The sequence below is a fragment of the Eleutherodactylus coqui genome, chromosome 10 (assembly GCF_035609145.1).
Source record: "Eleutherodactylus coqui strain aEleCoq1 chromosome 10, aEleCoq1.hap1, whole genome shotgun sequence".
Classification (NCBI taxonomy): domain Eukaryota; kingdom Metazoa; phylum Chordata; class Amphibia; order Anura; family Eleutherodactylidae; genus Eleutherodactylus; species Eleutherodactylus coqui.
This window is the reverse complement of record NC_089846.1, coordinates 97589924-97617008: the sequence shown is the minus strand read 5'-3', so window position 1 is coordinate 97617008 and position 27085 is coordinate 97589924. Positions and strand designations below refer to the sequence as shown.

Sequence of the window (27085 nt, the reverse complement as noted above, 5' to 3'; positions counted from 1 at the left end):
TATCATGCAAAGCCAGCAAAAGGTCTGGATCCAAAGCAGACCAAAATAACAGCAGATCCAAAAATGGTAAAGATGGCAGCAGTATAGGTGTAGATAAATAGCCTTTATTCCTCCCAGCGCAAAAAGTGACGTTTCGACTCTATGGAGTCTTTGGCGATTGGAGCGCCCGTAATAGCCCACAGCGTTCATTAAGATGGAGATATATAAGTGAGCACTATGTAAGATATTATTAGGCTTTATAAATGGGTAGTGTGGCCCGAAACGCGTTGTCCTGATTGTATTTTATTATGTTTGAATAAACAAAATAAAACGAAATACTACCATTGATTGCATTCTTTGAAGGCACACTTGGATGGGGGTGGGGGGGGGGGGGAGTGGGGGGGATGGCTGTTTCCAGATTACCCAGTGAAGTGATACTATTTCTGACCTTTTGCACTCCTCTATAGGTGTATGTGTAGTGCTAAGGAACTAAGATACCTTTTTCTACTTCATTGTAAAGGATATTGGAACAGATTGTACTGCTTTCACAGTTGGAAGGGACCTCCCAGGGTCATCAGGTCCAGCCCCCTGCTCAGTGCAGATTCACTAAATCATCCCAGACAGATATATGTCCAGCCTTTGTTTGAACACTTCCATTGAAGGAGAACTCGTCACCTCCCGTGGTAACCTGTTCTACTCATTGATCACCCATTCATGTCTTTCCTTGTAAGTGATGTAGGCACAGAAAGCACTATACAGTTCGTACATAAAGTAGGTACAAATAGAATTGTCTTTTTTTCTCTTCCTGTATATAACATAGGTATAGACAGTTCTGCCTCCCTGTCTCTTCCCGTATTTGATGTAGGTACACATAGTACTGACTATCTATCTATTCCTGTATATGATGTAGGTACAGATAGTACTACCTCCCTGTCTCTCTGTATATGATGTACGTACAGATAGTACTACCTCCCTGTCTCTCTTTATAGATGATGTAGGTACAGATTGTACTGCCTCCCTTTCTCTCTCTATATAATGTAGGTACAGATAGCACTGTCTCTCCATCTCTCTCAGTATATGATGTAGGTACAGATATGACTGTCGGATTTCCTAATGCTACAAGATTTGCATGTTGTGGAAACATAATTTTTTACAAGCCAAGCTGGAGGGAAAGTTTCTTTGACTCTTTGAAGTCTATGGACATTTATATGTGTAATAATTTTGTCGTCACTCTCAGCATCACAACCGGCTTCTCTTTTAGACGTGTAATAAGATGCGTAGTCCTGTGTTGTATTAACTGTAAATAATGTGGGTACAGATAGTACTGCCTCTCTGTCTCTCTGTATATGATGTAGGTTCAGATAGTACTGCCTCCCTGTCTCTCTGTATATGATGTAGGTTCAGATAGTACTCCCTCTCTATCTCTCCATGTATATGATGTAGATACAGAAATTACTGTCGGATGTCCTAATGCTACAAGACAAGCTGGAGGGAAAGTTTCTTTGACTTTTTGAATTTTTCGGACATTTATAAGTTTAGTAATTTTGTGGTCCCTCTGAGCATCACAACCGGCTTTTCTTTTAGACGTGTAATAAGATGCGTAGTTCTGTGCTGTATTAACTTGGCTTTACTTATGGAGAGATTTTTCATTAGAAAATATTAATCAGATTCTTATAAAACAAAATTTAGAATCTCATTTTTAGTACATAGTAAAAGTAACTTACGTGTGGTCCGGCGTGTACTAGTTGTGGTCGGAGGTGTTGTACTAGCTGCACAAAAAACAATTAGGCACAGTTATTTATTGAGCTATAACCAATAGAAAATAAACACTACTAGACATAGCCCAGATCTAAAAGGCTCTTTTACAATTTTTACAGTTGCACATCCTCCAGAGTAATGTGGAATTTGGCACTAAGCACTGCCTTTCGCTTAATGTAAATTATATACATACAGATAGTACTGCCTCCCTGTCTCTTTCTATAAATGATGCAGTTTTAGATAGAACTGCCTTGCCTTCTCACCTTGTAAATGATATACATACAGATAGTACTGCCTCCCTGTCTCTCCCTGTAAGTGATGTAGTTAGAAACCTTAATGGTTTCACCCTCCACTACTGTAAATGATACAGAAACAAATAGTACTGCTTCCCGGTTCCCCCTCAAAGTAATGTAGGCACAGATATCACTGCCTCCCTGTCCCTGCTTGTAAATAATATAGTGCAGATAGTGCTGCTTCCCTGTATCTCTATATATGATGTAGCTTCAGATAGTATTGCCTCCCTGACCCTCTCTGTATATGATGTAGGTACAGATAGTTATCCCTCTCTATCTCTTCCTGTATATGATGTAGGTAAAGATAGTACTGTCTCCCTGTCTCTCTCTATATGTGATGTAGGTACATATAGCGTCTCCCTGTCTCTTTCTGTATATGATGTAGGTTCAGACAGTACTGCCTCCCTGTATATGATGTAGGTACAAATAGTACTGCTTCCCTGTCTCTCTCTGTATATGATGCAGGTACAGATATGACTGTTGGATGTCCTAATGCTACAAGATTTGCCTGTTATAGAAACGTAATGTTTTACAAGCCAAGCTGGAGGGAAAGTTTCTTTGAAGTCTACGGACATTTATAAGTATGGTAATTGTGGTCAATCTCAGCATCACAACCGGCCTCTCTGTTAGATGTGTAATAAGGTGCGTAGTTTTGTGCTGTATTAACTGGACGTTACTTACGGGGACAGGGGCATGATCGGGAACCAAGAATACTGCAGAGGCCTAGAAACTGTAGAGATTGGGGGCATTCTTCAGTACACGGGCACGGGGCGCCTTCTGTTTAATGGAGAGATTTTTCATTAGAAAATATTAATCAGATTCTTAAAAAACAAAACTTAGAATCTCATTTTTAGTACATAGTAAAAGTAACTCACGTGTGGTCCGGCGTGTAGTAGTTGTGGTCGGAGGTGTTGTAGTAGCTGCACAAAAAACAATTAGGCACAGTTATTTATTGATATATAACCAATAGATAATAGACACTACGAGATATAACCCAGATCCAAAAGGCTCTTTTACCATTTTTTACATTAGCTGCCTCTAGAGATGAGCGAGCGTACTCGGATAAGCACTACTCGCTCGAGTAATTGGCTTTATCCGAGTATCGCTGTGCTCGGGGCTAAAGATTCGGGTGCCGGCACGGAGCGGGGAGCTGCAGGGGAGAGCGGGGAGGAACGGAGGTAAGATCTTTCTCTCCTTCTCTCCCGCCCGCTCTCCCCTGCTCCCCGCTGCGACTCACCTGTCAGCCGCAGCGGCACCCGAATCTTCAGACCCGAGCACAGCGATACTGGGATAAAGCCAATTACTCGAGCGAGTAGTGCTTATCCGAGTACGCTCGCTCATCTCTAGCTGCCTCCCTGTCTCTTCCTATAAATGATATAGTTTTACATAGAACTGCCTTGCCTTCTCACCTTGTAAGTGATATACATTCAGATAGTACTGCCTCCCTGTCTTTCCCTATAAGTGATGTAGGTAGATACCATAATGGTACCAACAAGGTACAGTGCTTCCATGTTTTCCCCTGTAAATGATGTAGACACAGATAGTACTGCCTCCCTGTCTCTGCTTGTAAATAATGTGGGTACAGATAGTGCTGACTCCCTGTCTCTCTGTATATGATGTAGGTTCAGATAGTACTGCCTCCCTGTCTCTCTGTATATGATGTAGGTTCAGATAGTACTCCCTCTCTATCTCTCCATGTATATGATTTAGGTACAGAAATTACTGGCGGATGTCCTAATGCTACAAGCCAAGCTGGAGGGAAAGTTTCTTTGACTTTTTGAATTTTACAGACATTTATAATTGTAGTAATTTTGAGGTCGCTCTGAGCATCACAACCGGCTTTTCTTTTAGACATGTAATAAGGTGCGTAGTTCTGTGCTGTATTAACTGGACGTTACTTACGGGGACAGGGGCATGATGGGGAACCAGGACTAATGCAGAGGCCTAGAAACAGTAGATGTTGGGGGCATTCTTCAGTACACGGGCACGGGGCGCCTTCTGTTTAATGGAGAGATTTTTCATTAGAAAATACTAATCAGATTCTTATAAAACAAAATGTATAATCTCATTCTTAGTACATAGTAAAAGTAACTCACGTGTGGTCTGGCGTGTAGTAGTTGTGGTCGGAGGTGTTGTAGTAGCTGCACCAAAAACAATTAGGCCCGTGGCCATGGTGAGAGAAAATATATTTTCTTACCCTCTCTGACCGCTGCGGAGCTCTCCTCTCTGCAGGCCGGATCTTCCTTCTTCTGGCAGGCGGATGTGCTCCGCAAGCCAGTAGTGTGCCGCGTGAATGCGCTGTGCAGACCTTTTTTTCTTTTAAATCTCCTGCTTTCCTGCGTATCCACAACACAGCACAAAAACAGCTGTGTCTGTGACACGGGATCTGGACAGCTTCCATTGGTTTCAGTGAAAGCCACGGGAGCCGCCCATGCAGCACATCCGCAGGAAAATGGAGCATGCTGCGATTGCTTCCCGTGCGTGCGACCCACACACCAAAATCCCATCTGCATGCTTTTAGCTGCCCTACTGATGCTAATGCATCCCTATGGGCAGCAAGACGCACGGATCTCCCGTGCGGGGACCACGCACAGATTTTATGAATAAAACCCGCACGTGGACATTGGGCCGTAGGCATAATTATTTATTGAGCTATAAGCAATAGATAATAAACACTAGTAGAAGTAACCCAGATCCAAAAGAGTCTTTTAACATCTTTACAGTAGCCCTTCCTCCACAGCAATGTGGAATTAGGCGGTTTAGATAGTGCTGCCTGTCTCTTCATGTGAATTATGTTGGAACAGACAGCACTGCTTCAATGTCTCTCAGTATATGATGTAGGTACAGATAGTGCTGTTGCTCTGTCTCTCAATGTATATTATGTAGGCACAGATAGTACTGCCTGTGTGTCCCTCCCTGAAAATTATGTACCTACAGAAAGTGCTGCCCCCCTATTCCTCCCTGTCTATGATGTAGGTACATATAATACTGCCTCTGTCTCTGTAAATGATTCAGTTACCGATAGTACTACATCCCTGCTCTACCCTGTAAATGATATAGGTATAGCTAGTACTTCCTCTCCTTATTACTCTGTAAATGATGTAGGAACAGATAGTACCGTCTGCCTGCCCCCCTGTAAATGATGTAGTTACAGATAATGCTGCCTCTGTCTCTCCCAGTAGATGATGTTGTTGTTTATTCATTCAGTTGCTTCCGACTCTTCTTGATCTCATGGACCAGCCCATGCCATAGCTTCTTGTCGGCTGTCACCACCCCCATCTCCACCAAGGTCCAGTCCGCCACCTGAAGGTTATCATCCATCCATCTTGCCCTTTGTTCGGCCCCTCTTCTTTTAGTCTTCCACTTTCCTCAATATCAGCATCTTCTCCAAGGTATCCTGTCTTCTCATTTTGTGGCCAAAGTACTTCAGTTTTGCCTTTAATATCATTCCCTCGAGTGAGCAGTCTGGCTTTTTTTTTCTGGAGTATGGACTGGTTTCATCTTCTTCGGTCCAAGGCACTTTCAGCATTTTCCTCCAACACAGCACAGTTATGGTCCAGCACTCACATCCATGGTTTACTATGGGGAAAACCATTGCTTTAACTATGCGGACCTTCGTTGTCAGTGTGATGTCTTTGAGCCTAGAAATATGAGCCTGTCACTGCCTTCACGTTTTCTTCCTCTTCTTGCGATTTGTCAATCAATCTGGTTGCCATCATCTTGGTTTTTTTGATGTTTAACTGCAACCCAGCTTTTGCACTTTCTTCTTTCACCTTGGTAATAAGGCTCCTCAGTTCCTCCTCGCTTTCAGCCATCAAAGTTGTATCATCTGCATATCTAAGATTGTTAATGATTCTTCCAGTGATTTTTAACTCCAGCCTTGGAATCATCAAGTCCGGCTCGTCACATGATGTGTTCTGCATACAAGTTGAATAGGTAGGGTGAGAGTATACACCCCTGCTGTGCTCCTTTCCCAATCTTAAACCAATCTGTTGTTCCATCGTCTGTTCTTACTGTTGCTACTTGGACGTTATACAGATTCCTCAGGAGGCATACAAGGTGACTTACTATCCCCATACCACCAAGAGCTTGCCACAATTTATTATGATCCACACAGTCAAAGGCTTTAGAATAATCAATAAAATAGAAATAGATTTTCAAAGAGAAAAAAGTTTTCTTTCCGCGCTCCTGCTGTGGATCTTCTTGTTTGGAACAAAAACAAACTGTCGTGGCAGACAGTTTTTTTTAGTAATAATAAATTTATTCCAAAACAAATGAAAAAGATTGCATGCAAGAAAAATCCTTGCTGCGGTAATTGTACAACGCGTTTCAGCGTTCTTAGACGCCTTTCTCAAGTATAACAATAGATTGAAAATACATCTTTTAAATAGTGTGTCCTACCTTATGGAGGTGGCAGTTACAGGTGCTCGGCGCGCGCCTTCGTATCATGTCGCTCTGGCGCGGTGTTTGGGCGTCATAGCTCTGTATCGGAGAGGGTGTTCCAGCACAAATGTGCGCTTATCCCGAACGTAAGCTCCGTAGTGTAGAGGAGAGGAATGCTAAATACGTAGCTCCCGGTATAGCGCTTTACTGAGAATAACTCCGACCTCCAGAGGAATCCATACAATATTGTTTCTTCAAATTATTTATACAAAATAACAATCTCAATCGATTAATTAAAATTATGAACTATGCTAGTAAAAAGACTATAAACCTCCTAATGGGATTCTATTACTCGTGTCTAAAAAATAAATACATGCATGTTAAATATATTGTAGGTACTGTGAGGGATATGTGGATATAAACCAAATATAAATATGCATAATGAAAAATACATCTTAAATCGACCCAATATATTATATTGAACCTATGTTGGTTAACCCTTATGTTTAAAGTATTCGTGGTGCGTCCTATGTATAGGACGCACCACGACTACTTTAAACATAAGGGTTAACCAACATAGGTGTCACAGAGAGCAGAAAGTCCACAAGAGATTTAGAATAAAGCCCTTCACAGTTGGGACTAAAATTAAAACTTCCAATTTTTATTAGAAATGACTTAAAAACACATAGCGTGGGGGCACAAACAAATAACACAGTAATCCCTAATGAATAGGGCACTGAAAAGACAGACAATAATATCTGGAGGTATCAAATAGACATCTAATCCAGGTAAGTACAAGGCTATGGATACTCAGCCCTTGATAGTAAGATAACTATTAGGGTGCCTACCCACTTGCGTTGCTGATTTTCGAGCGTGAAAAGCGCGGCGTTTTCGTGCGTTTTTTGCGCGTTTTCCGCGGTGCTTTTTGCGCGTTTTTTGCAGCCCTCCATTGACAATCATGGGTGCATTAAGAGAAAAATAAGGAGACATATGCAACTGACAGTTCCTATGTGAAAAAACCCCACGAAACGGAAAAAAAAACCAGATGGACAAGAACACATTCTATACTAATTGCTCTTGAGAAAAAACGCAAAACATCACAGGAAAAAAAATCGCAAGTGGGTAGGCACCCTTATAGTGCATAGATGTACTGCTGAACTGTTTGTATATATCGACAAACAGACTGTCCAGAGTTTAATTCATAGATGTAACTACTATACTTTTACTGGGCAGTAGAAAAATGACGTGCTCGTATTGGTTATGGAGAACCAGGAGGTATTTGCTGTCAATACTGTCCAAGCAACATGATTATTTTACATATCTTAATATAAAAAATGCACTATAATAATAAAAAAAATTTCTCTGAAGTTACAATCAAATTAGATGTCAATGAATTGAAACAATGGCCTGGAAGATCTTATATGATTGGTTGTATGAAATGTTTCCATTCATATTACACACTTCCTTTATTTGTTATTTCTGAACTATTCATATTCCCCATGTCATTTATTTGTTACTCGACGCGTTTCTCCGCTGATGCATAGCGGTTCATCAGGAGTATATAGGGTTTACAACGTATTTATTAGACAGTAGGTATGGTCATGTTCCATGAGGTTGGGCCAGATGTTGTGAACATTGTATGTGTGTCCAGGGCAGACGAAAAAAGTTTAGCTATTGATAGTAGATGAACTCGTAAACTTTACAGGTCAATGGCAAGAAAAAACAATAAGCGAGGGGCTGATGATGACCGCTCTATTATATCATAATATCAGTAATGGTTGCCATTGTAACCTGAAAGTGCATGTTATTATGTCATTAATACACTTAATCGGTGCTCAGTGATAGGTGTTAGCAAATACACTGAGTAATTTTCAATGACATAATTGCCGTGATGAGGCAATAGTTGTAGTATAAATTAATAGAAAAAAAGGCGTGCTTAAAGGGGTTGTCTCGCGAAAGCAAGTGGGGTTAAGCACTTCTGTATGGCCATATTAATGCACTTTGTAATGTACATCGTGCATTAAATATCAGCCATACAGAAGTTATTCACTTACCTGCTCCGTTGCTGGCGTCCCCGTTGCCATGGCTCCGTCTAACTTCGGTGTCTTCTTGCTTTTTTAGATGAGCTTGCGCAGATCTATCTTCTCCATTCGGCTCGGCTCGGCATCACCGGCATTTGGCTCCGCCCCCTTGTACGCATCATCGCGAAGCTCCGCCCCCATCACATGTGCCGATTCCAGCCTCTGATTTTAAAGCCCCGCCGGCTGAATAGTGCCGAGAAGCAGTTCAGGAGAACTGACAGCGGCCGCGGCTGGACTACGGCTGCAGCGGAAAGGTGAGTATACAATTTTTTTTTATTTTAACACATTTTAGCATGAATTGCAGGGAAGGGTTTATATATTTAACCCCTTCCCGACAATTCACCCCGCGCACGCCGGCAGCCCATTGCTTTCAATGGAGCGGCTGTATTGATGCTCCATTGAATTCAATGGGCAAACATCGTTCTTCTCTGCCACAGCTGTTACAGCTGTGGCAGAGAAGAATGATTTGTCTTCTATATGTTCTCAATGGGGTCGGCGCTGCTGCCGCCGGCCCCATTGAGCGCATATACAGAAGCGAACAGGAATCGCAGATCGCTGCGATCTGCGATTTTTTGTCCTATAATTTTTCGGACGAGCGCATAAAAAGCGCTCATGTGTCCGATACCATTGCAAAGCAATGGTTTTATAAATTCGCCGGACACATGCGCATGCGCAAATCGCGGCAAAAAACGCCCGTCTGACTAAGCCCTAATAGTTATCTTACTATCAAGGGCTGAGTATCCATAGCCTTGTACTTACCTGGATTAGGTGTCTATTTGATACCTCCAGATATTATTGTCTGTCTTTTCAGTGCCCTATTCATTAGGGATTACTGTGTTATTTGTTTGTGCCCCCACGCAATGTGTTTTTAAGTAATTTCTAATAAAAATTGGAAGTTTTAATTTTAGTTCCAACTGTGAAGGGCTTTAACCAACATAGGTTCAATATAACAACAGGCTATTCTAAACATAGTGTTTCACGCCATTTTTTGGAGAAACACAATAAAAATCCAAAAGATTTGAAAATAACTCCATTACAACAAATTCATACTCTCTCTTTTGCAAAATTAAGAACACGAGAGATGCTTTGGATTTTTAGAATGAATACTTTAACTCCATTTGGTCTTAATGAGGTTTTAGAAAAATTTTGATACTAATTTTAAAATAATATTATTTATTGAATATGTAGTTTATAGTTTTAAATTGAGAATATATTACCCTTTTATATATTAATTCTTGTATTCATTTATATTGGGTCGATTTAAGGTGTATTTTTCATTATGCATATTTATATTTGGTTTATATCCACATATCCCTCACAGTACCTACAATATATTTAACATGCATGTATTTATTTTTTAGACACGAGTAATAGAATCCCATTAGGAGGTTTCTAGTCTTTTTACTAGCATAGTTCATAATTTTAATTAATCGATTGAGATTGTTATTTTGTATAAATAATTTGAAGAAACAATATTGTATGGATTCCTCTGGAGGTCGGAGTTATTCTCAGTAAAGCGCTATACCGGGAGCTACGTATTTAGCGTTCCTCCCCTTCACATTACGGAACTCATGTGCACTGGAACACCTTCTCCGTAGTGTTCCTCTCCTCTACACTATGGAGTTTACGTTCGGGATAAGCGCACATTTGTGCTGGAACACCCTCTCCGTTACAGAGCTATGACGCCCAAACACCGCGCCAGAGCGACATGATACGAAGGCGCGCACCGAGCACCTGTAACTCCCACCTCCATAAGGTAGGACACACTATTTAAAAGATGTATTTTCAATCTATTGTTATACTTGAGAAAGGCGTCTAAGAACGCCGAAACGCGTTGTATAATTACCGCAGCAAGAACCTTTCTTGCATGCAATCTTTTTCATTTGTTTTGGAATAAATTTATTATTACTAAAAAAAACTGTCTGCCACGACAGTTTGTTTTTGTTCCAAACAAGAAAATCTACAGCAGGAGCGCGGAAAGAAAACTTTTTTCTCTTTGAAAATTTGTTCATTTAACCCATTGAAGGAAGTTTCTTTCTCTGGGATTTTTCTTTCCGGCGGCTCTCCTTCTCCATTGAAGAATATCTGGAGTTTCTTCATATACATACTACAAGCACACTTGGACCACAGGTGCAGGCGGGGTGTCCCTAACGCTTCACGGGAACCCCGCTGTGCACCAGGTGAGTTATTTCCATTATTTGTTACATGGTGGCGCGGATCGTTACTTTAATCTAAAATAGAAATAGATGATTTTCTGAAATTCCCTGCCTGCCCCAATTTTCCATCAGATATTGGCAATTTGGTCTCTAGTTCCTCTGCCTTTTCTGAACGTGGCTTGTACATGTGGCAACTCTCGCTCCATGAATTGCTGGAGTCTACCTTGACGGGTTTTGAGCACTACTTTACTGGCATGTGAGATAAGGGCCACTGTGCGATAGTTGGAGCAATCTTTAGTGTTTACCTCTTTTGGTATGGGGATATAAGTTGATTTTTTTCTAATCTGATGGCCATTCTGGTGTTTTCCATATTTGCTGGCATATGGCATGCATTACCCTGACAGCATCATCCTTCAAGATTTTAAACTGTTCAGCTGAGATACAGTTGTCTCCTGCTGCCTTGGTATTAGTAATGCTTCTTAAGGCCTATTCATCCTCACTCCTCAGGAAGTCTGGTTCTAATTCACTCACCACATCTTCATAGCTATCCTTGATATTATTATCCTTCCTATACAGATCTTCCGTATATTCTCGCCACCTTCTCTTGATCTCTTCCCCTTCTGTTAGATTCTTGCCATCTTTGTTTTTGATCATGCCCATTTTTGCCTCAAATTTACCTCCTATGTTTCTAATTTTCTGGAAGAGGTCTTTTGTCCTTCCTATTCTATTGTTTTCTTCCACTTCCATGCATTGCTTGTTTAGAAATACTTCCTTATTAGAGATGAGCGAGCACCAAAATGCTCGGGTGCTCGTTACTCGGGACGAAATTATTGCGATGCTCGAGGGTTCGTTTCGAGTAACGAACCCCATTGAAGTCAATGGGCGACCCGAGCATTTTTGTATATCGCCGATGCTCGCTAAGGTTTTCATTTGTGAAAACCGGGGCAATTCAAGAAAGTGATGGGAACGACACAGGAACGGATAGGGCAGGCGAGGGGCTACATGTTGGGCTGCATCTCAAGTTCACAGGTCCCACTATTAAGCCACAATAGCGGCAAGAGTGGGCCCCCCCCCCCGCACTGTCAGCATAAAGATCGTTCTCCTCTGCCACAGCTGTAGCAGCTGTGGAAGAGAAGAATGATGTTAGCTCATTCAATTCAATGGAGCTGGCAATACAGCAGGTTCCACTGAAAGCAATGGGCTGCCGGCGTGCGCGGGATGAATTGTCGGGATGGGCTTAAATATAGAAGCCCTTCCCTGCAATTCATCCAGAAATGTGTTAAAATAAAAATATACATATATATATATATATACTATTACTTACCTTGTCCCGGCAGACGGAGGTCAGCCGCGGCGGCCGGCAGTGGGTGTGAAGGGGGTGTGAGTCAGACTCAGCGCTGAGCCAATCAGGGGGCAGGTCTGACTCACACCCCCTTCACACCCACTGTAGGCCGGCCGCGCTGAACTCCGTCTGCCGGGACAAGGTAAGTATATACCGTATATACTGGCATATAAGATGACTTTTGAACCCCGAAAAATCTGCTCTGAAGTCGGGGGTCATCTTATACGCCGGTAATACAAAAAAAAAAGAAAGTGTCAAAAAAAAAATTCAATGGGCAAACATCGTTCTTCTCTGCCACAGCTGTTACAGCTGTTACAGCTGTGGCAGAGAAGAATGATTTGTCTTCTATATGTTCTCAATGGGGTCGGCGCTGCTGCCGCCAGCCCCATTGAGCGCATATAGAGAAGAGAACAGGAATCGCAGATTGCAGATAAGTGCGATCTGTGATTTCTATGGCCTAAGAAGGACCGTTGGGGTTCTTGAAGTCTAAAATCACTCCTAACGCTCTCCCTATAGCAGCTCCGGCACCAACAGCACTTTCCCTGAACTATGTCAGAATGCATCTGTGGCGAGCCGCGGGCGGGCAGATTTTAATACTCGGGTGACACCTGATCTCGCCAGCCACTCACTGCAGGGGGGTGGTATAGGGCTTGAACGTCGCAGGGGGAAGTTGTAATGCCTTCCCTGTCTTTCTATTGGCCAGAAAAGCGCGCTAACGTCTCAGAGATGAAAGTGAAAGTAACTCGAACATCGCATGGTACTCGTCTCGAGTAACGAGCATCTCGAACACCCTAATACTCGAACGAGTATCAAGCTCATCTCTATTCCTTATCCCTTCTGGCTAACCTAAGGTATTGTGCATTTAATTGGGCATATCTCCGCCTATCACTGTTTCCTTTTGCTTTCCTTCTTTCTTGGGTTACTTCCAGTGCCTCAGCAGACAACCATCTTGCCTTATTAGGCTTTTTCTTTGGGACGTTCTTTGTTGCCACCTCCTGAACAATGTTGCAAACTTCAGTCCAAAGTTCTTCTGGGACCCTATCTGTTAAATCTAGTCCCCTAAATCTATGCCTCACCTCCACTGCATATTTATTAGGAATATTAGTGAGATCATATCTAACTGATCTGTGAGTCTTCCTTATTCTCTTCAGTCTGATTCTAAACTGTGCAACAAGAAGTTCGTGATCTCAACTACAGTCAGCTCCAGGTCTTGTTTTCAAGATGTCCACCACCTTTGGCTGCAAAGGATGTAGTCAATCTGATTTTGATGTTGACCATCTGGTGAAGTCCATTTATAAAGCTGCCTTTTAGGTTGTTGAAAGACAGTGTTTGTTATGCACAGTGAGTTGTCCTGGCAAAATTCAGCCTATGTCCCACTTCATTTTGTTGTCCCAGACCATGCTTGCCTGTGATCCCAGGTGTCATGTGACTACCCATCTTAGCATTCCAATCTCCTGTAATTAAAATAATGCCTCTTCTTGGTGTATTATCCAGTAGGTGCTGCAGATCTGCATAGAACTGATCTACTTCTGCTTCTTCAGCAGCTGTGGTCGGGGCTTATATTTGGATCACAGTGATGTTAAATGGCTTACCCTGAACTCGAATTGAGATCATTCTATCATTTTTTGGATTGTATCTAAGCACTGCTTCAGCCACATTATTATTAATCATGAAGGCTAATCCATTTCTTCTGTGGTCCTCTTGTCCACAGTAGTAGATCTGGTGGCCATCTGTTGTGAAGTGGCCCATCCTAGTCCACTTCAGTTCACTGACACCCAGAATGTCTATATTTAATCTACATGAGGTAAATACAGATAATACAGCCTCCTTATCTCTCTGTGTAAATATTGTAGATGCAGATCATACTGTTTTTTCCCACCACTGCTGTAAATGATAGAGGCACAGATAGTACTACCTCTGTGTCTCTGTAAATGATTCAGTTACCGATAACACTGCCTCCCTGTTTTACCATGTAAATGACATAGGTACAGCTAGTACTTCCTGTTCTTCTTTGTAAATGATGTAGGAACAGATAGTACTGTCTGCCTGCCCCCTCTGTAAGGCTGCCTGTCCACTGGGGAGGAGGGGGAGCACTAAGGCCTCATGTCCACGGGGAAAATCAGATCCGCTGCAGATTCTACATGTAGAATCTGCAGCGGGTCCCTCCTGCCCCGCGGACATGAGCGCCGAAAATAAGAATTTAAAAGTATTTACCATCCGGCGCGGGCGGAGAAGATCAGCTGTTCCTCACGGCCGGATCTTCATTTTCGGCCGGCGGATGAATTCCTGACGCCGGCAGCACGTCGCCGGCACGTCGCCGACGTGCCGCGCGCATGCGCCGGGCACATCCGCCGAGCCGAAGCAAGGAAGATGCGGCCGTGAGGAACAGCTGACCTTCCCCGCCCGCGCCGGATGGTAAATACTTTAAATTCCTATTTTAGGTCTCCCGCGGATCCGGACGGCTTCCATAGGCTTCAATAGCAGCCCGCGGGAGCCGTCCCCGCGGGAGACCCGCACGAAAATGGAGCATGGTCCGGATTTTTCCATGCTCCATTTTTTTTTAAATCCCTTTTATTGACGATCCGCGGGTATTTATCTACCCGCGGGTGGTCAATGCATCCCTATGGGATGCGGATCCGCATGCGGGAGATCCGCTGCGGATCTTAAATCATATTTTGCCCGTGGACATGAGCCCTAAAGGTCTCCGTGATGAGCCTATATTAATGATAGGCTCACTGCGGAGAATCGAGGCATGCCGCGTTTTGAATCACGCAAGTAGAAAATCGCTAGGATTTTCTGCTTGTGTGCAGTAGGCTGCGCTTTCCATAGTTATCCTATGGAAAGCGTGTCATGCGAGCTCTGCGTTGAACACACTGGTTCAATATAGTCAAATACTGTAGTGTCTCCTAGGAAGCCAGTAGCTCTCAAAAAAATCAATCAATAACAAAGAACATATTGATAAATTTTCAGGAAAAATATTCACAACTCATCTAATAGTGGTGTTAAACTGTTAAGATTCCAAAGAATCCCACACACACAATCCACAGACAACCCTGAGGATGAGGACTGGGGAAGAAATAGCTCCCTTATCAACAACAGCCTTCCCATTTTATAATCATTTATCCAAAAACTACTGTATAAAGCTTGGGGACCAATAACAAAACACCTCCAGGATATCAAACATGACATCCAGCAGATTGGCTTTTGAGAGGAAATGTTAGAAGAAGCTCAAAGCTCCACATCTTTCAGCACAGCACTTTCTACATTTCCAAAAGCATTTCAACAACATGTTCATCTACTTGAAGACTAGGATTAGAGGGGACACAGGAACAGCCTCCACATCAAGGATGTCCTGGAACTGGCCCCTCCAATCTGTTCCAGACACTTTGAAATGTCTGTTTATGGAAATAGTGGAATGAATACTACCCAGAACAGAGTATAATCAACAAGGCTCAAGGAGCGGCCGGGACCAAACTCAAACTACCCAGAGACATGATCTCCTTGGTTCAGAGTGAAAGATTCAATCCTCAATAAAGCCAGAGAGCTTGGCTCATTCAATTTTCTAAACCTGAAGCATCACTATTTTTTTAAGACCTGCTTCCAACTACCTTAAAGCAACCCTCCAATTTTGAGACAAATTCTGTCATGGGAAAGGAGAGAGAGAGAGGGATATATTACCAACAGTTGTTCTTCTCTGCCGCCCCTCCAATCTGTCAGTGTCAGGCCCTATTTTCAGCCATCTTCGATAGCTGCACCAGTTTACTATCTACCTAATGCACACTATGGACTGCTCTCTGATTGGCCAGTGCTGATCACTAGAGATGAGCGAACGTACTCGTCCGAGCTTGATACTCGTTCGAGTATTAGCGTGTTCGAGATGCTCATTACTCGTGACGAGTACCACGCGATGTTCGAGTTACTTTCACTTTAATCTCTGAGACGTTAGCGCGCTTTTCTGGCCAATAGAAAGACAGGGAAGGCATTACAACTTCCCCCTGCGACGTTCAAGCCCTATACCACCCCCCTGCAGTGAGTGGCTGGCGAGATCAGGTGTCACCCGAGTATATAAATCGGCCCCTCCCGCGGCTCGCCACAGATGCATTCTGACAGAGATCAGGGAAAGTGCTGCTGATGCCGGAGCTGCTATAGGGTGAGCGTTAGGAGTTATTTTAGGCTTCAAGAACCCCAACGGTCCTTCTTAGGGCAACATCTAACCGTGTGCAGTAGTGTGGAGGCTGCTTTTTGTAGTGTTGCACTTTTTTTTTTTGTATATCGGCCGTGCAGAGCATTGCGCCCTGCAGTAATTATACATAGTCCAGGGCCAGTAGTGGTGAGGCAGGGACAGAAGACATATTTATTGAATATAGGCAGTGGGCCTTTCCAAAAACATTAGGGAAAAAAATCTATTTGGGCTGCCTGTGACTGTCCTCAGTGTACTGGGTCTGTGCTGGGGGTAGTTGTCCTCCTAATTCATACGCAGCCAGCTAAGTGTTACAGCAGGCCTGCGCAAAATTATTTTTTGGCTTTGCTGTGCGTTCCGTAAGCGAAATCAGCCTCCAACCACAGGCCAATAAGTGGCACATTTAATTACAGAGTTCTGTTTCTGCACTACTGGTAATACAGCATGCTGAGGGGTAGGGGTAGGCCTAGAGGACGTGGACGCGGGCGAGGACGCGGAGGCCCAAGTCAGGGTGTGGGCACAGGCCGAGCCAGTGCGGTGGCCAGGGGTAGAGGCAGGGCTAGACCGAATAATCCACCAACTGTTTCCCAAAGCGCCCCCTCGCGCCATGCCACCCTGCAGAGGTCAAGGTGCTCTACAGTGTGGCAGTTTTTCACAGAGACGCCAGATGACTGACGAACAGTGGTGTGCAACCTTTGTCGCGCCAAGATCAGCTGGGGAGCCACCACCACCAGCATGCGCAGGCATATGATGGCCAAGCACCCCACAAGGTGGGACGAAGGCCGTTCACCGCCTCCGGTTTGCACCACTGCCTCTCCCCCTGTGCCCCAACCTGCCACTGAGATCCAACCCCCCTCTGAGGACACAGGCACTACCGTCTCCTGGCCTGCACCCACACCCTCACCTCCGCTGTCCTCGGCCCCATCCAGCAATGTCTCTCAGCGCAGCGTCCAGACGTCGCTAGCGCCACTGTTTGAGCGCAAGCGCAAGTACGCCGCCACGCACCCGCACGCTCAAGCGTTAAACGTGCACATAGCCAAATTGATCAGCCTGGAGATGCTGCCGTATAGGCTTGTGGAAACGGAGGCTTTCAAAAACATGATGGCGGCGGCGGCCCCGCGCTACTCGGTTCCCAGTCGCCACTACTTTTCCCGATGTGCCGTCCCAGCCCTGCACGACCACGTCTCCCGCAACATTGTACGCGCCCTCACCAACGCGGTTACTGCGAAGGTCCACTTAACAATGGACACGTGGACAAGCACAGGCGGGCAGGGCCACTATATCTCCCTGATGGCACATTGGGTGAATTTAGTGGAGGCTGGGACAGAGTCAGAGTCTGGGACCGCTCACGTCCTACCCACCCCCAGAATTGCGGGCCCCAGCTCGGTGCTGGTATCTGCGGCGGTGTATGCTTCCTCCACTAAACCACCCTCCTCCTCCTCCTCCTCCTCCTCCAACGCAACCTCTGTCTCGCAATCAAGATGTGTCAGCAGCAGCAGCACGTCGCCAGCAGTCGGGGTCGAGCCGCGTGGCAGCACAGCGGTGGGCAAGCATCAGCAGGCCGTGTTGAAACTACTCAGCTTAGGAGAGAAGAGGCACACGGCCCACGAACTGCTGCAGGGTCTGACAGAGCAGACAGACCGCTGGCTTGCGCCATTGAGCCTCCAACCGGGCATGGTCGTGTGTGACAACGGCCGTAACCTGGTGGCGGCTCTGCAGCTCGGCAGCCTCACGCACGTGCCATGCCTGGCCCACGTCTTTAATTTGGTGGTTCAGCGCTTTCTGAAAAGCTACCCACACTTGTCATACCTGCTCGGAAAGGTGCGCCGGGTCAGCGCACATTTCTGCAACTCCAAGACGGACGCTGCCACCCTGCGCACCCTGCAACATCGATTTAATCTGCCAGTGCACCGACTGCTGTGCGACGTGCCCACACGGTGGAACTCTACGCTGCACATGTTGGCTAGGCTCTATGAGCAGCGTAGAGCTATAGTGGAATACCAACTCCAACATGGGCGGCGTAGTGGGAGTCAGCTTCCTCAATTCTTTACAGAAGAGTGGGCCTGGTTGGCAGCCATCTGCCAGGTCCTTGGAAATTTTGAGGAGTCTACCCAGATGGTGAGCGAGGATGCTGCAATCATTAGCGTCACCATTCCTCTGCTGTGCCTCTTGAGAAGTTCCCTGCAAAGCATAAAGGCAGACGCTTTGCACTCGGAAACGGAGGCGGGGGAAGACAGTATGTCGCTGGATAGTCAGAGCACCCTCATGTCTTTATCTCAGCGCATTGAGGAGGAGGAGGAGGGGGAGGAGCATGAGGAGGAGGGGGAAGAGACAGCTTGGCCCACTGCTGAGGGTACCCATGCTGCTTGCCTGTCATCCTTTCAGCGTGTATGGCCGGAGGAGGAGGAGGATCCTGAAAGTGATCTTCCTAGTGAGGACAGCCATGTGTTGCGTACAGGTACCCTGGCACACATGGCTGACTTCATGTTAGGATGCCTTTCCGTGACCCTCACGTTACACGCATTCTGGCCACTACGGATTACTGGGTGTACACACTGCTCGACCCACAGTACAAGGAGAACCTGCCCACTCTGATTCCCGAAGAGGAAAGGGGTTCGAGAATGATGCTATACCACAGGACCCTGGTGGACAAACTGATGGTAAACTTCCCATCCGACAGCGCTAGTGGCAGAAGGCGCAGTTCCGAGGGCCAGGTAGCAGGGGAGGCGCAGAGATCAGGCAGCATGTACAGTGCAGGCAGGGGAACATTCTCCAAGCCTTTGCCAGCTTTATGGCTCCCCAGCAAGACTGTGTCACCGCTCCCCAGTCAAGGCTGAGTTGGCGGGAGCACTGTAAAAGGATGGTGAGGGAGTACGTAGCCGATCGCACGACCGTCCTCGGTGATGCCTCTGCCCCCTACAACTACTGGGTGTCGAAGCTGGACACGTGGCCTGAACTCGCGCTGTATGCTCTGGAGGTGCTTGCTTGTCCTGCGGCTAGCGTCTTGTCAGAGAGGGTGTTTAGTGCGGCTGGGGGAATCATCACGGATAAGCGTACCCGCCTGTCAACCGACAGTGCCGACAGGCTAACACTCATCAAGATGAACAAAGCCTGGATTTCCCCAGACTTCTCTTCTTCACCAGCGGACAGCAGCGATACCTAAGCAATACGTAGGCTGCACCCGCGGATGGAAGAATCGTTCTCTATCACCATCAAAAACGGGGACATTTTTGCTTCATCAATCTGTGTATAATATTCCTCCTCCTGCTCCTCCTCCTGAAACCTCACGTAATCACGCCGAACGGGCAATTTTTCTTAGGCCCACAAGGCTCAGTCATATAATTTTTCTAAACAATTTTTATACGTTTCAATGCTCATTAAAGCGTTGAAACTTGCACCTGAACCAATTTTTATTTTAACTGGGCTGCCTCCAGGCCTAGTTACCAATTAAGCCACATTAACCAAAGCGATTAATGGGTTTCACCTGCCCTCTTGGTTGGGCATGGGCAATTTTTCTGAGGTATATTAGTACTGTTGGTACACCAATTTTTTGGGGCCCTCGCCTACAGTGTAATCCAATTAATTTTTTGCCCACCTGCATTACAGCTGACGTTACATCAGCTGTGCTGGGCACTGCAATGGGATATATTTATGTACTGCCGGTGGGTTCCAGGGAGCCACCCATGTGGGCAGTCTATACGGAGTTGTAACTGCATGTGTCCACTTTTAAAGAACCCCAGTCTGACTGGGGCATGCAGTGTGGGCCGAAGCCCACCTGCATTAAACATGACATTACCTCAGCTGTGATGGGCAATGCTATGGGATATATTTATGTGCCGCCGGTGGCTTCCTGGCACCCACCCATGCTGTCGGTCCACAGGGACTTCACAATAGGGAGTTGTACCTGCCTGTGTCTATGAATTAAACAGCCCGGTCAGGTTGGGGTATGCAGTGTGGGCCGAAGCCCACCTGCATTTAATCTGACGTTAGCTCTGCTGTCCGGGCACTGCAATGGGATACATTTATGTACAGCCGGTGGGTTCCAGGGAGCCACCCATGCTGTGGGTGCACACGGAATTCCCATTGCGGAGTTGGGGATTCCCAGTTGTACCTGCCTGTGACTATTTATAAAAAAACGCGGTCTGACTGGGGCATGCAGACACCTTGACAGAATGAATAGTGTGTGGCACATAGGTTCCCCATTGCTATGCCCACGTGTGCAGCTCCTGATGGTGGTGGCACAGGATTATATTTCTCATTGCTTCTGTACAGCATTGTGGCTATCTCCCTGCCCCTTTTAAAGAGGGTCGCTGCCTAGCCGTGCCAACCCTCTGCAGTGTGTGCCTGCGGTTCCTCCTCATGGCAGACTCACTTCTAAATAGACATGAGTATGGCGTGGCATGAGGGCAGCTGAAGGCTGTGCAGGGACAATTTGGTGTGCGCTGTGGACACTGGGTCGTGCGGGGGGGGGGGGGGGGTGGGCAGCATGTATCCCAGGAGAAGTGGCAGCGGAGTGTCATGCAGGCAGTGATTGTGCTTTGTTGGAGGTAGTGTGGTGCTTAGCTAAGGTATGCATTGCTAATGAGGGCTTTTCAGAAGTAAAAATTGTTGGGAGGGGGGGGCCCACTCTTGCCGCTATTGTGGCTTAATAGTGGGACCTGGGAACTTGAGATGCAGCCCACCATGTAGCCCCTCGCCTGCCCTATCCGTTGCTGTGTCGTTCCCATCACTTTCTTGAATTGCCCAGATTTTCACAAATGGAAACCTTAGCAAGCATCGGCGATATACAAAAATGCTCGGGTCGCCCATTGACTTCAATGGGGTTTGTTACTCGAAACGAACCCTCGAGCATCGCGAAAATTTCGTCCCGAGTAACGAGCACCCAAGCATTTTGGTGAAATATAAAGCGATGGCAGCATACACGGTGATTTCAAAATGGTTTTTCCTTTTATTTCCTTCACAGATGGTGATACAACGTTTCGACTTCGTCTTTTTCAAGTACGCTTTATATTTCACCTTGGAACTTTTGGATCTGATCGGGTCAGGATCTGTAAGGTGGCTCTTGCATTTGTGTGTCCATCCCTTGCGGGTGTTTAAAAGTGTGCTGCTGACATCCATTTACATACCCAAGCATTTTGGTGCTCGCTCATCTCTATTGATCACATGAGTATGACCAATCAGAGAGCAGATATAGTGGATTAGTAGCCTAACATTACCAATGCACTATGGGTAGGTAGTCTGAAGATTGTGTTAGCCATCTTGGTTGGCTGAAAGAGGACTAGGAACTAGGAGACTGGAGGAACGGTCGAGAAGTACAACTGCAAATCATATTACCCCCTGCGACATCTGGTACAGAATTTTTCCCCAAAAGTGGAGGGTTGCTCTAAACAAGTGAAGAATCCTTAATATGCTAATCAACCTTCTACTCAAAAAATATCTTTATTGCTGGCTTTATCTTTTTTGCCTTGGTCTACATGGCAGAAGATTGACAGTCGGAGACCATGATTATTTCAACATTTTCTTGAAGGCCCTTGACACTCAACATCTCCTGATCCAAGATTAGGCCCCTGTGCAGGATCCAATAGACATTCCAACCATACTTCCACCTGTCCCTTGGATGCAAGGGCCCTGAAAAATCTGAAAAAGCTAGGAAGCACAAGAGAAGATCCATGAAACGTACCCCATAGCAAATAATAATACTTCTGACTTCTTCTTACTTGTGCTGAATAGACACTTGATATCCTTTTTTAAGTTGTTTGCTTAGGCAATTACTTAGCTTCCAGTAATGTTTGTGTTGGGGTGGAGAATGGCCACATACCTGGCAACATTTACACTTATCTAAGTGATTTTGCTTCCTGGCTATGCCCAGCCTGTTCTAAGAGAACTATAGGCTCTTCCGATCACCTTGCAGGATGATTTTTTGTTGTCATTCAGGTTTATTTCATCCATCTATCAATGTTTGTCAATTTCTGCTCAATACCCATTGATACACTATGTGGTGGATCTTATACCATCTGAAGTGACTCTCCTGCATGCAGTCCTAATAATATACTCCCACACCTGTATGCTCTGTAACAATAGAATCTAATAGCTATGTCAAATGTGGAAAGAAGCAAAATCCACAAGTGATAAATTCAGTTGATTAGACATAAAAGACCTCCTTGTCTATATAAGATCTCACAGCTCACGATGCATATCAGAGCCAAAACCAAGCCATGAGGAGAAAAGAACTGCCTGCGAAGCTACTTTTACTGCCACCAATGGAACTTCATTTTTAGGTTAAACACAAAGCTTCCAAATATGCCAATCATCTGGAGGTATCAAAAAGTTGTTATACAGAAGCTACCTTACTCCATCTCTTCTTGCCAAAATCCAACTGAACATATTTAATGCTTGCTGCAAATGTAAAGTGGTGGATGCTCACTTATGGTGCCACTATATTAATATTTGCCCCTTTTAAGACCACATTGAACAACTAATCTTAAAGATTATAGGATATAAGATGGTGTGGTCTCAGGCTACGGCCCTGCTCTCTCTGGGTTTGGACAGTTTCCATATTACAGACAGCTACCTAATGTCCCAGGTCCTAACTATAGCAAGATCTTTAATAACAAGTAACTGGAAAGATAGGAAGGTTCACCTGTATTTCTGATATCATTATTGCCGTACAATATAACTGCATTGTGGAACAATAGGTGGCTAGTAGATTTGACATCACGGTAAAATTCCACCAAGACTGGCCTAAATGGATGGACTCTGGAATCCACAACATAAAATCACTTCCATAAATCACCCCCATGTCTGGTTATGAGTTACAGAGCAAGCACAACCACAAAACTCCTGTTCAACAAGTTCTTATCTGAATGTTCAGCTGCAGGTGGAGTTAAGCTGTATGTATTTTCTGCAGTGCTGTTCCCTCCACCCTCTTTACTATCCGTCACTTATGTAATTCTGGGTTCACGGCTTTAATTTCCATACGGGTAAGCGCCAGGGACTTAGGGCAATTTCATCATTCCCCAGAAAAGAATCCAAAAACGTATGTGGCTTCTTTATATGGTTTTCAGCATGTTTGCTTGTGCTTGTCTTACGGCCTATTCATTTGAATGTAATAGCAAACCCAGCCTGTGGGCAAGTGGTGCTGTTCCCTGAAAATCTTATGAGTCCTACTAGAATAGAATCCTAGAATGGTAGAGTTGGAAAGGACCTCCAGGGTCATCTGGTCCAACCCCCTGCTTAATAAATATGTTAAGGTTGACATGGGTCTACTAAATCCACATCTTAGTCAGGTAGCCTCATGTTTTGCAAAAGTGAGGGTAATATATATATATGACCATGAATACCGTTCCCATCTATGAACCCTTTTCTACTATTGCAGGCCTGCGAGTCTCAATAACAGGTATCTCAAGCAATCTGGCACCTTCCTGTATCCAGAACTTTCTTGAGCCCTCTAGCTCACTTCTGAGAGGGGAAGCGGAACCTCCCTCTTCACACGCCAGCACTGCCAGTGGGCCTCTGGGAAGTGATGTGCTAGCCAGGTCACCGCCCGCATCATAGTGGGGATAGAGTCCCTCCCAGCAGCTCCACATTGAGCTTCACTAACATGGCACCTAAAGTGCCTCTATTAACCCCACCCCTGCTCTCCTGGCTCCTCCTTCTGGAGCTGATGAGGGGGGCTTAATGTCCGGCACTTGGCCCACTCACGCCCTTTACCTAAGCTGCAATTGCAGTGAGAAATGCAGGAAGCCTCCAGGATAACCTTAAAGGGGCCGGCTACTTTTAAGGGAGTGACAAGAAAAAATGTGGTGGGTTTGTGCTCAAGCCATGTCCTCCCCCCTCCCTAAGCTTGACTAGCTTCCTGTCCCATCCATATAGCTCGATCATCCATGGCAGCCTATGGAGGGGTATCTGACCAATACTTCATTGTTCTATCTCCATTGAGATACAATGCGCTTGTTCCCGATATCCAGTAGCTGCTCATGTGCAGATGGGGTGTTTATGCTAGACCTGACACTTTGTCATAAAGTGGGTGGAGTCTAGCTTTAGTTTGGTGGCCACAGACAGCCAGTCGGATTCGCTATGCGGTATATCAGAAACTGGCATACATTAGAGAAGACACCTGCTCCAATTTGCAGCTGATGTAGATTTCCATATGGCACTTAGAGGTGCCGCTAGATAAGAAAAATGCAGTAAGAGCCTCGCAGCTCTGCATACATTTGTCACTGTGACCCGGCATATTATTTACAGCAGTGTATGAGACACTGGTCTGGTCTATGTAATTATGTCCCACTGTATTTCAATGGAGGCATCAGAATGGCGCATTGGCCACTAAAAGTGGATGCCTTCAAAATAACATGAACCTACTGAAGCTACAGATGCCTCTTCATTGCTCAGTAGTACAAGAAGCCGAGGAGGAATACATGACTTCAAGATGAGACTGGAAACACCCAAGTGTGCGAAGGAGCGGTATACAGAAAACAATAGACTATTCTTAGTCACAACTGTATGCAAAGTCATGCGTTGGGGTGAGCTGGGTACAGTTGTGAAGGATCAGCAAACTCTTGCATTGGTTACAGTGATGGGAGATGCAGTCAAGAAGCAACATCTGATCTGCAGAGTAAAATCTGTAGTAACCTGCAGAGCAACATGGAGATAATAAAAGCAAATCTCTGGCAGACATCTCACATGGCCCAATCTGTGGATATCTAGATAGTTGCCAACAGATCCTTCCTGATCGTATCTTCTAGTAACCTCCAAGATAGACCACATAATGCACAGATCAGGGTGTGATCCAGCAGATAGCGAGTCACTTCTTCTTCCCACATTGTTTGGACTCCGCAGAGGTAAGTGCAATGGGTCTTATCCTCACTCATCTACTGGATAGCCCCCCATTCTTGTACTTTCCCCCTCATGCACTTTTCTCCTCACCTTCTCTCTTTTTCTACCCCTCTCATCTACCTTACCTTCTATCTTCTGCCGAGTTCTTCCTTCTTCCAGTGTTTTCCCCCTAAGGGAGATTTAAGCTTCCAGAAATGTAAAATATGTGGTTAATTTTCTTGTTCTGTACAGCTCTCTACACGCTCCAACCCTCCGAATCTCGTTTCCTCTCACCTTTGGCACTTGTCTTTACACATTTCTTCATTTTAGCATAGAATTTTTTTTAAGTATCTTTTATTCTTCGCCCTTCCATAAGAAATGGTGGGGATTTTTGTATTCCCGTACACAGAATTAGCAGTCAATTCTTCTCAAACACAGATTAATTTTAGCACGTTTTACCGTCTTCATGTTTCACTTATTACTTCTATGTATGAGTTAAATCTTTCTTGGGTCAGTGCCAGTGGAAGAACGTTTCTGGAGGGTTTTATAGGCATTTGACTCTCTTTAGATATGACTCTTTGATCTTCTGTTATCTGTGCTACCAGTGAGTGTTTGCTCCGTTCCTTTTCTGATTCTCTTCTGCAGACACAAGCCATTGCTTTGTAGCTCCGATACACATGGTGCCAAAACTGAATGCACACTTGAAGACTAACAAAAGCCTGATCAGTAATTGAGGTTTGACCTCCATCTCCACATAATGTGACTGCATAAGATGGAAATGTTCCCATTACTCTCTTTAGTTTTTGATAAAACAATACATCCATGTAATACAAGGTTCCAATAAAAGTATAACCAGAATGCTCTTACCGGCTCTAAGAAGCATCATCGCTATCATGAGTATCAATGACATCTTTAGGGCCAAAGCCATGCTAAAACCATTGATAATCCTCCTGGGTGCCGAGGAGTTGGAGAAAATAGTAGCAATGAGGGCAGGAGGCTGCCCATTGCGACTTCAAGGACTTGGACAGAGGTGTTGTCACCATTCCAGGGAGGAGGGAGGGACCACAAATCAGGTATTGTTTGCCCTCTGCCATTCTCAGTGACCAATGTCAGGAGAATGCAGGGCCTGGTGAAAGTTAAGTGCCTTCTGGAATCCACACATAATTTCAGAGAATATATTGGGTGTAGCTGGATAAATTATACTGGATCTTCAACCAGTGCTTATAGCAGCTTTAGCCAAAGAAAGTTATCTTAGGGTTCGAAAGAAAATCTTTAACTTGTTGTGTTACTACAGGATTATATGTACTCGAGCAATAATACCTGCTGTGACAAGAAACCAAGGGTAGCAGCAGTAATACTATTTGCCAAGAAAAGAAGAGGAGGTATGGACGTGCCAAAATTTTTAGCGTACTGTAATGCCATTCTAAGTAAACAAGCCAAATACTGGAACTCACACCCAAAAGATATTAGCTGGCCAGTGCTGGAACAGCTTGCAGGAGGAATACCATTACAGGCATTACATACGCTTGGAACCTGCCAGATAGCCCGACAATAAGAGCCTCAATTTTGGCATAGCTCCAAATCTTACAATTGACTAAGGAATCTTCCCCGAAATTTTCAAGTCTTGAAATGGCCATCAATGACTTAAAAATAGAAATCTGGAAAAAGAGAGGGATCAGATATATTGAGGATTTGCTGTCAGTAAATAAGCTTAGGAGCTTTGAAGAACTAAGAGAGGAGCTTAACATCCTAAGCTCAGAAATATTCCATTATTTAAGAATAAAAAACTTTATAAACAATCACATCTCTTTTGTGGCCTCAATACCAAATGCATTCATTTTTAATCCTATACATATCAACACACCACTAAAAATGATCTATGCTTTGAAGGGCACAAGGAAGAAGAGCAGAAATATAAAAAGGCTCATATACTAAATTGGGAAAGAGACATTAAACGTAAATTTACCCCGACTCAGTGGACAAAAGCCTTCTTAGGGGCCCAAAAAGGCCTTGTCTTTCGCCAATCTTCTGTAAGCATACTTTAAAGTGATAACAAGGTGGTATTACTCCCCCAATAGACCAGACTAATCCCGGGAACT

At 44.8% G+C, this 27085-nt stretch overlaps 1 protein-coding gene across 3 annotated transcripts in view; it reads right to left on the bottom strand.

The window, feature by feature from the left end:
• LOC136580755 (salivary glue protein Sgs-3-like) overlaps window positions 1-26083 on the bottom strand; it is a 39235-nt gene extending 13152 nt beyond the window's left edge. Inside the window, exons 1-5 of one of the 3 annotated variants that reach the window (XM_066581584.1) lie at window positions 25854-26083; window positions 3933-4028; window positions 2906-2950; window positions 2712-2807; window positions 1704-1748 (exon numbers count right to left, since the gene is read on the bottom strand). In XM_066581584.1, coding sequence (XP_066437681.1) covers window positions 1704-1748; window positions 2712-2807; window positions 2906-2950; window positions 3933-4028; window positions 25854-25914 — 343 coding nt within the window. In that variant the 5' untranslated portion in view covers window positions 25915-26083. Of the gene's footprint in view, window positions 1-1703; window positions 1749-2711; window positions 2808-2905; window positions 2951-3932; window positions 4029-4126; window positions 4741-25853 lie in introns of those variants that run through there. The other 2 variants (XM_066581582.1, XM_066581583.1) reach the window with 2 other exon arrangements.
• Window positions 26084-27085: the final 1002 nt, after the last annotated feature.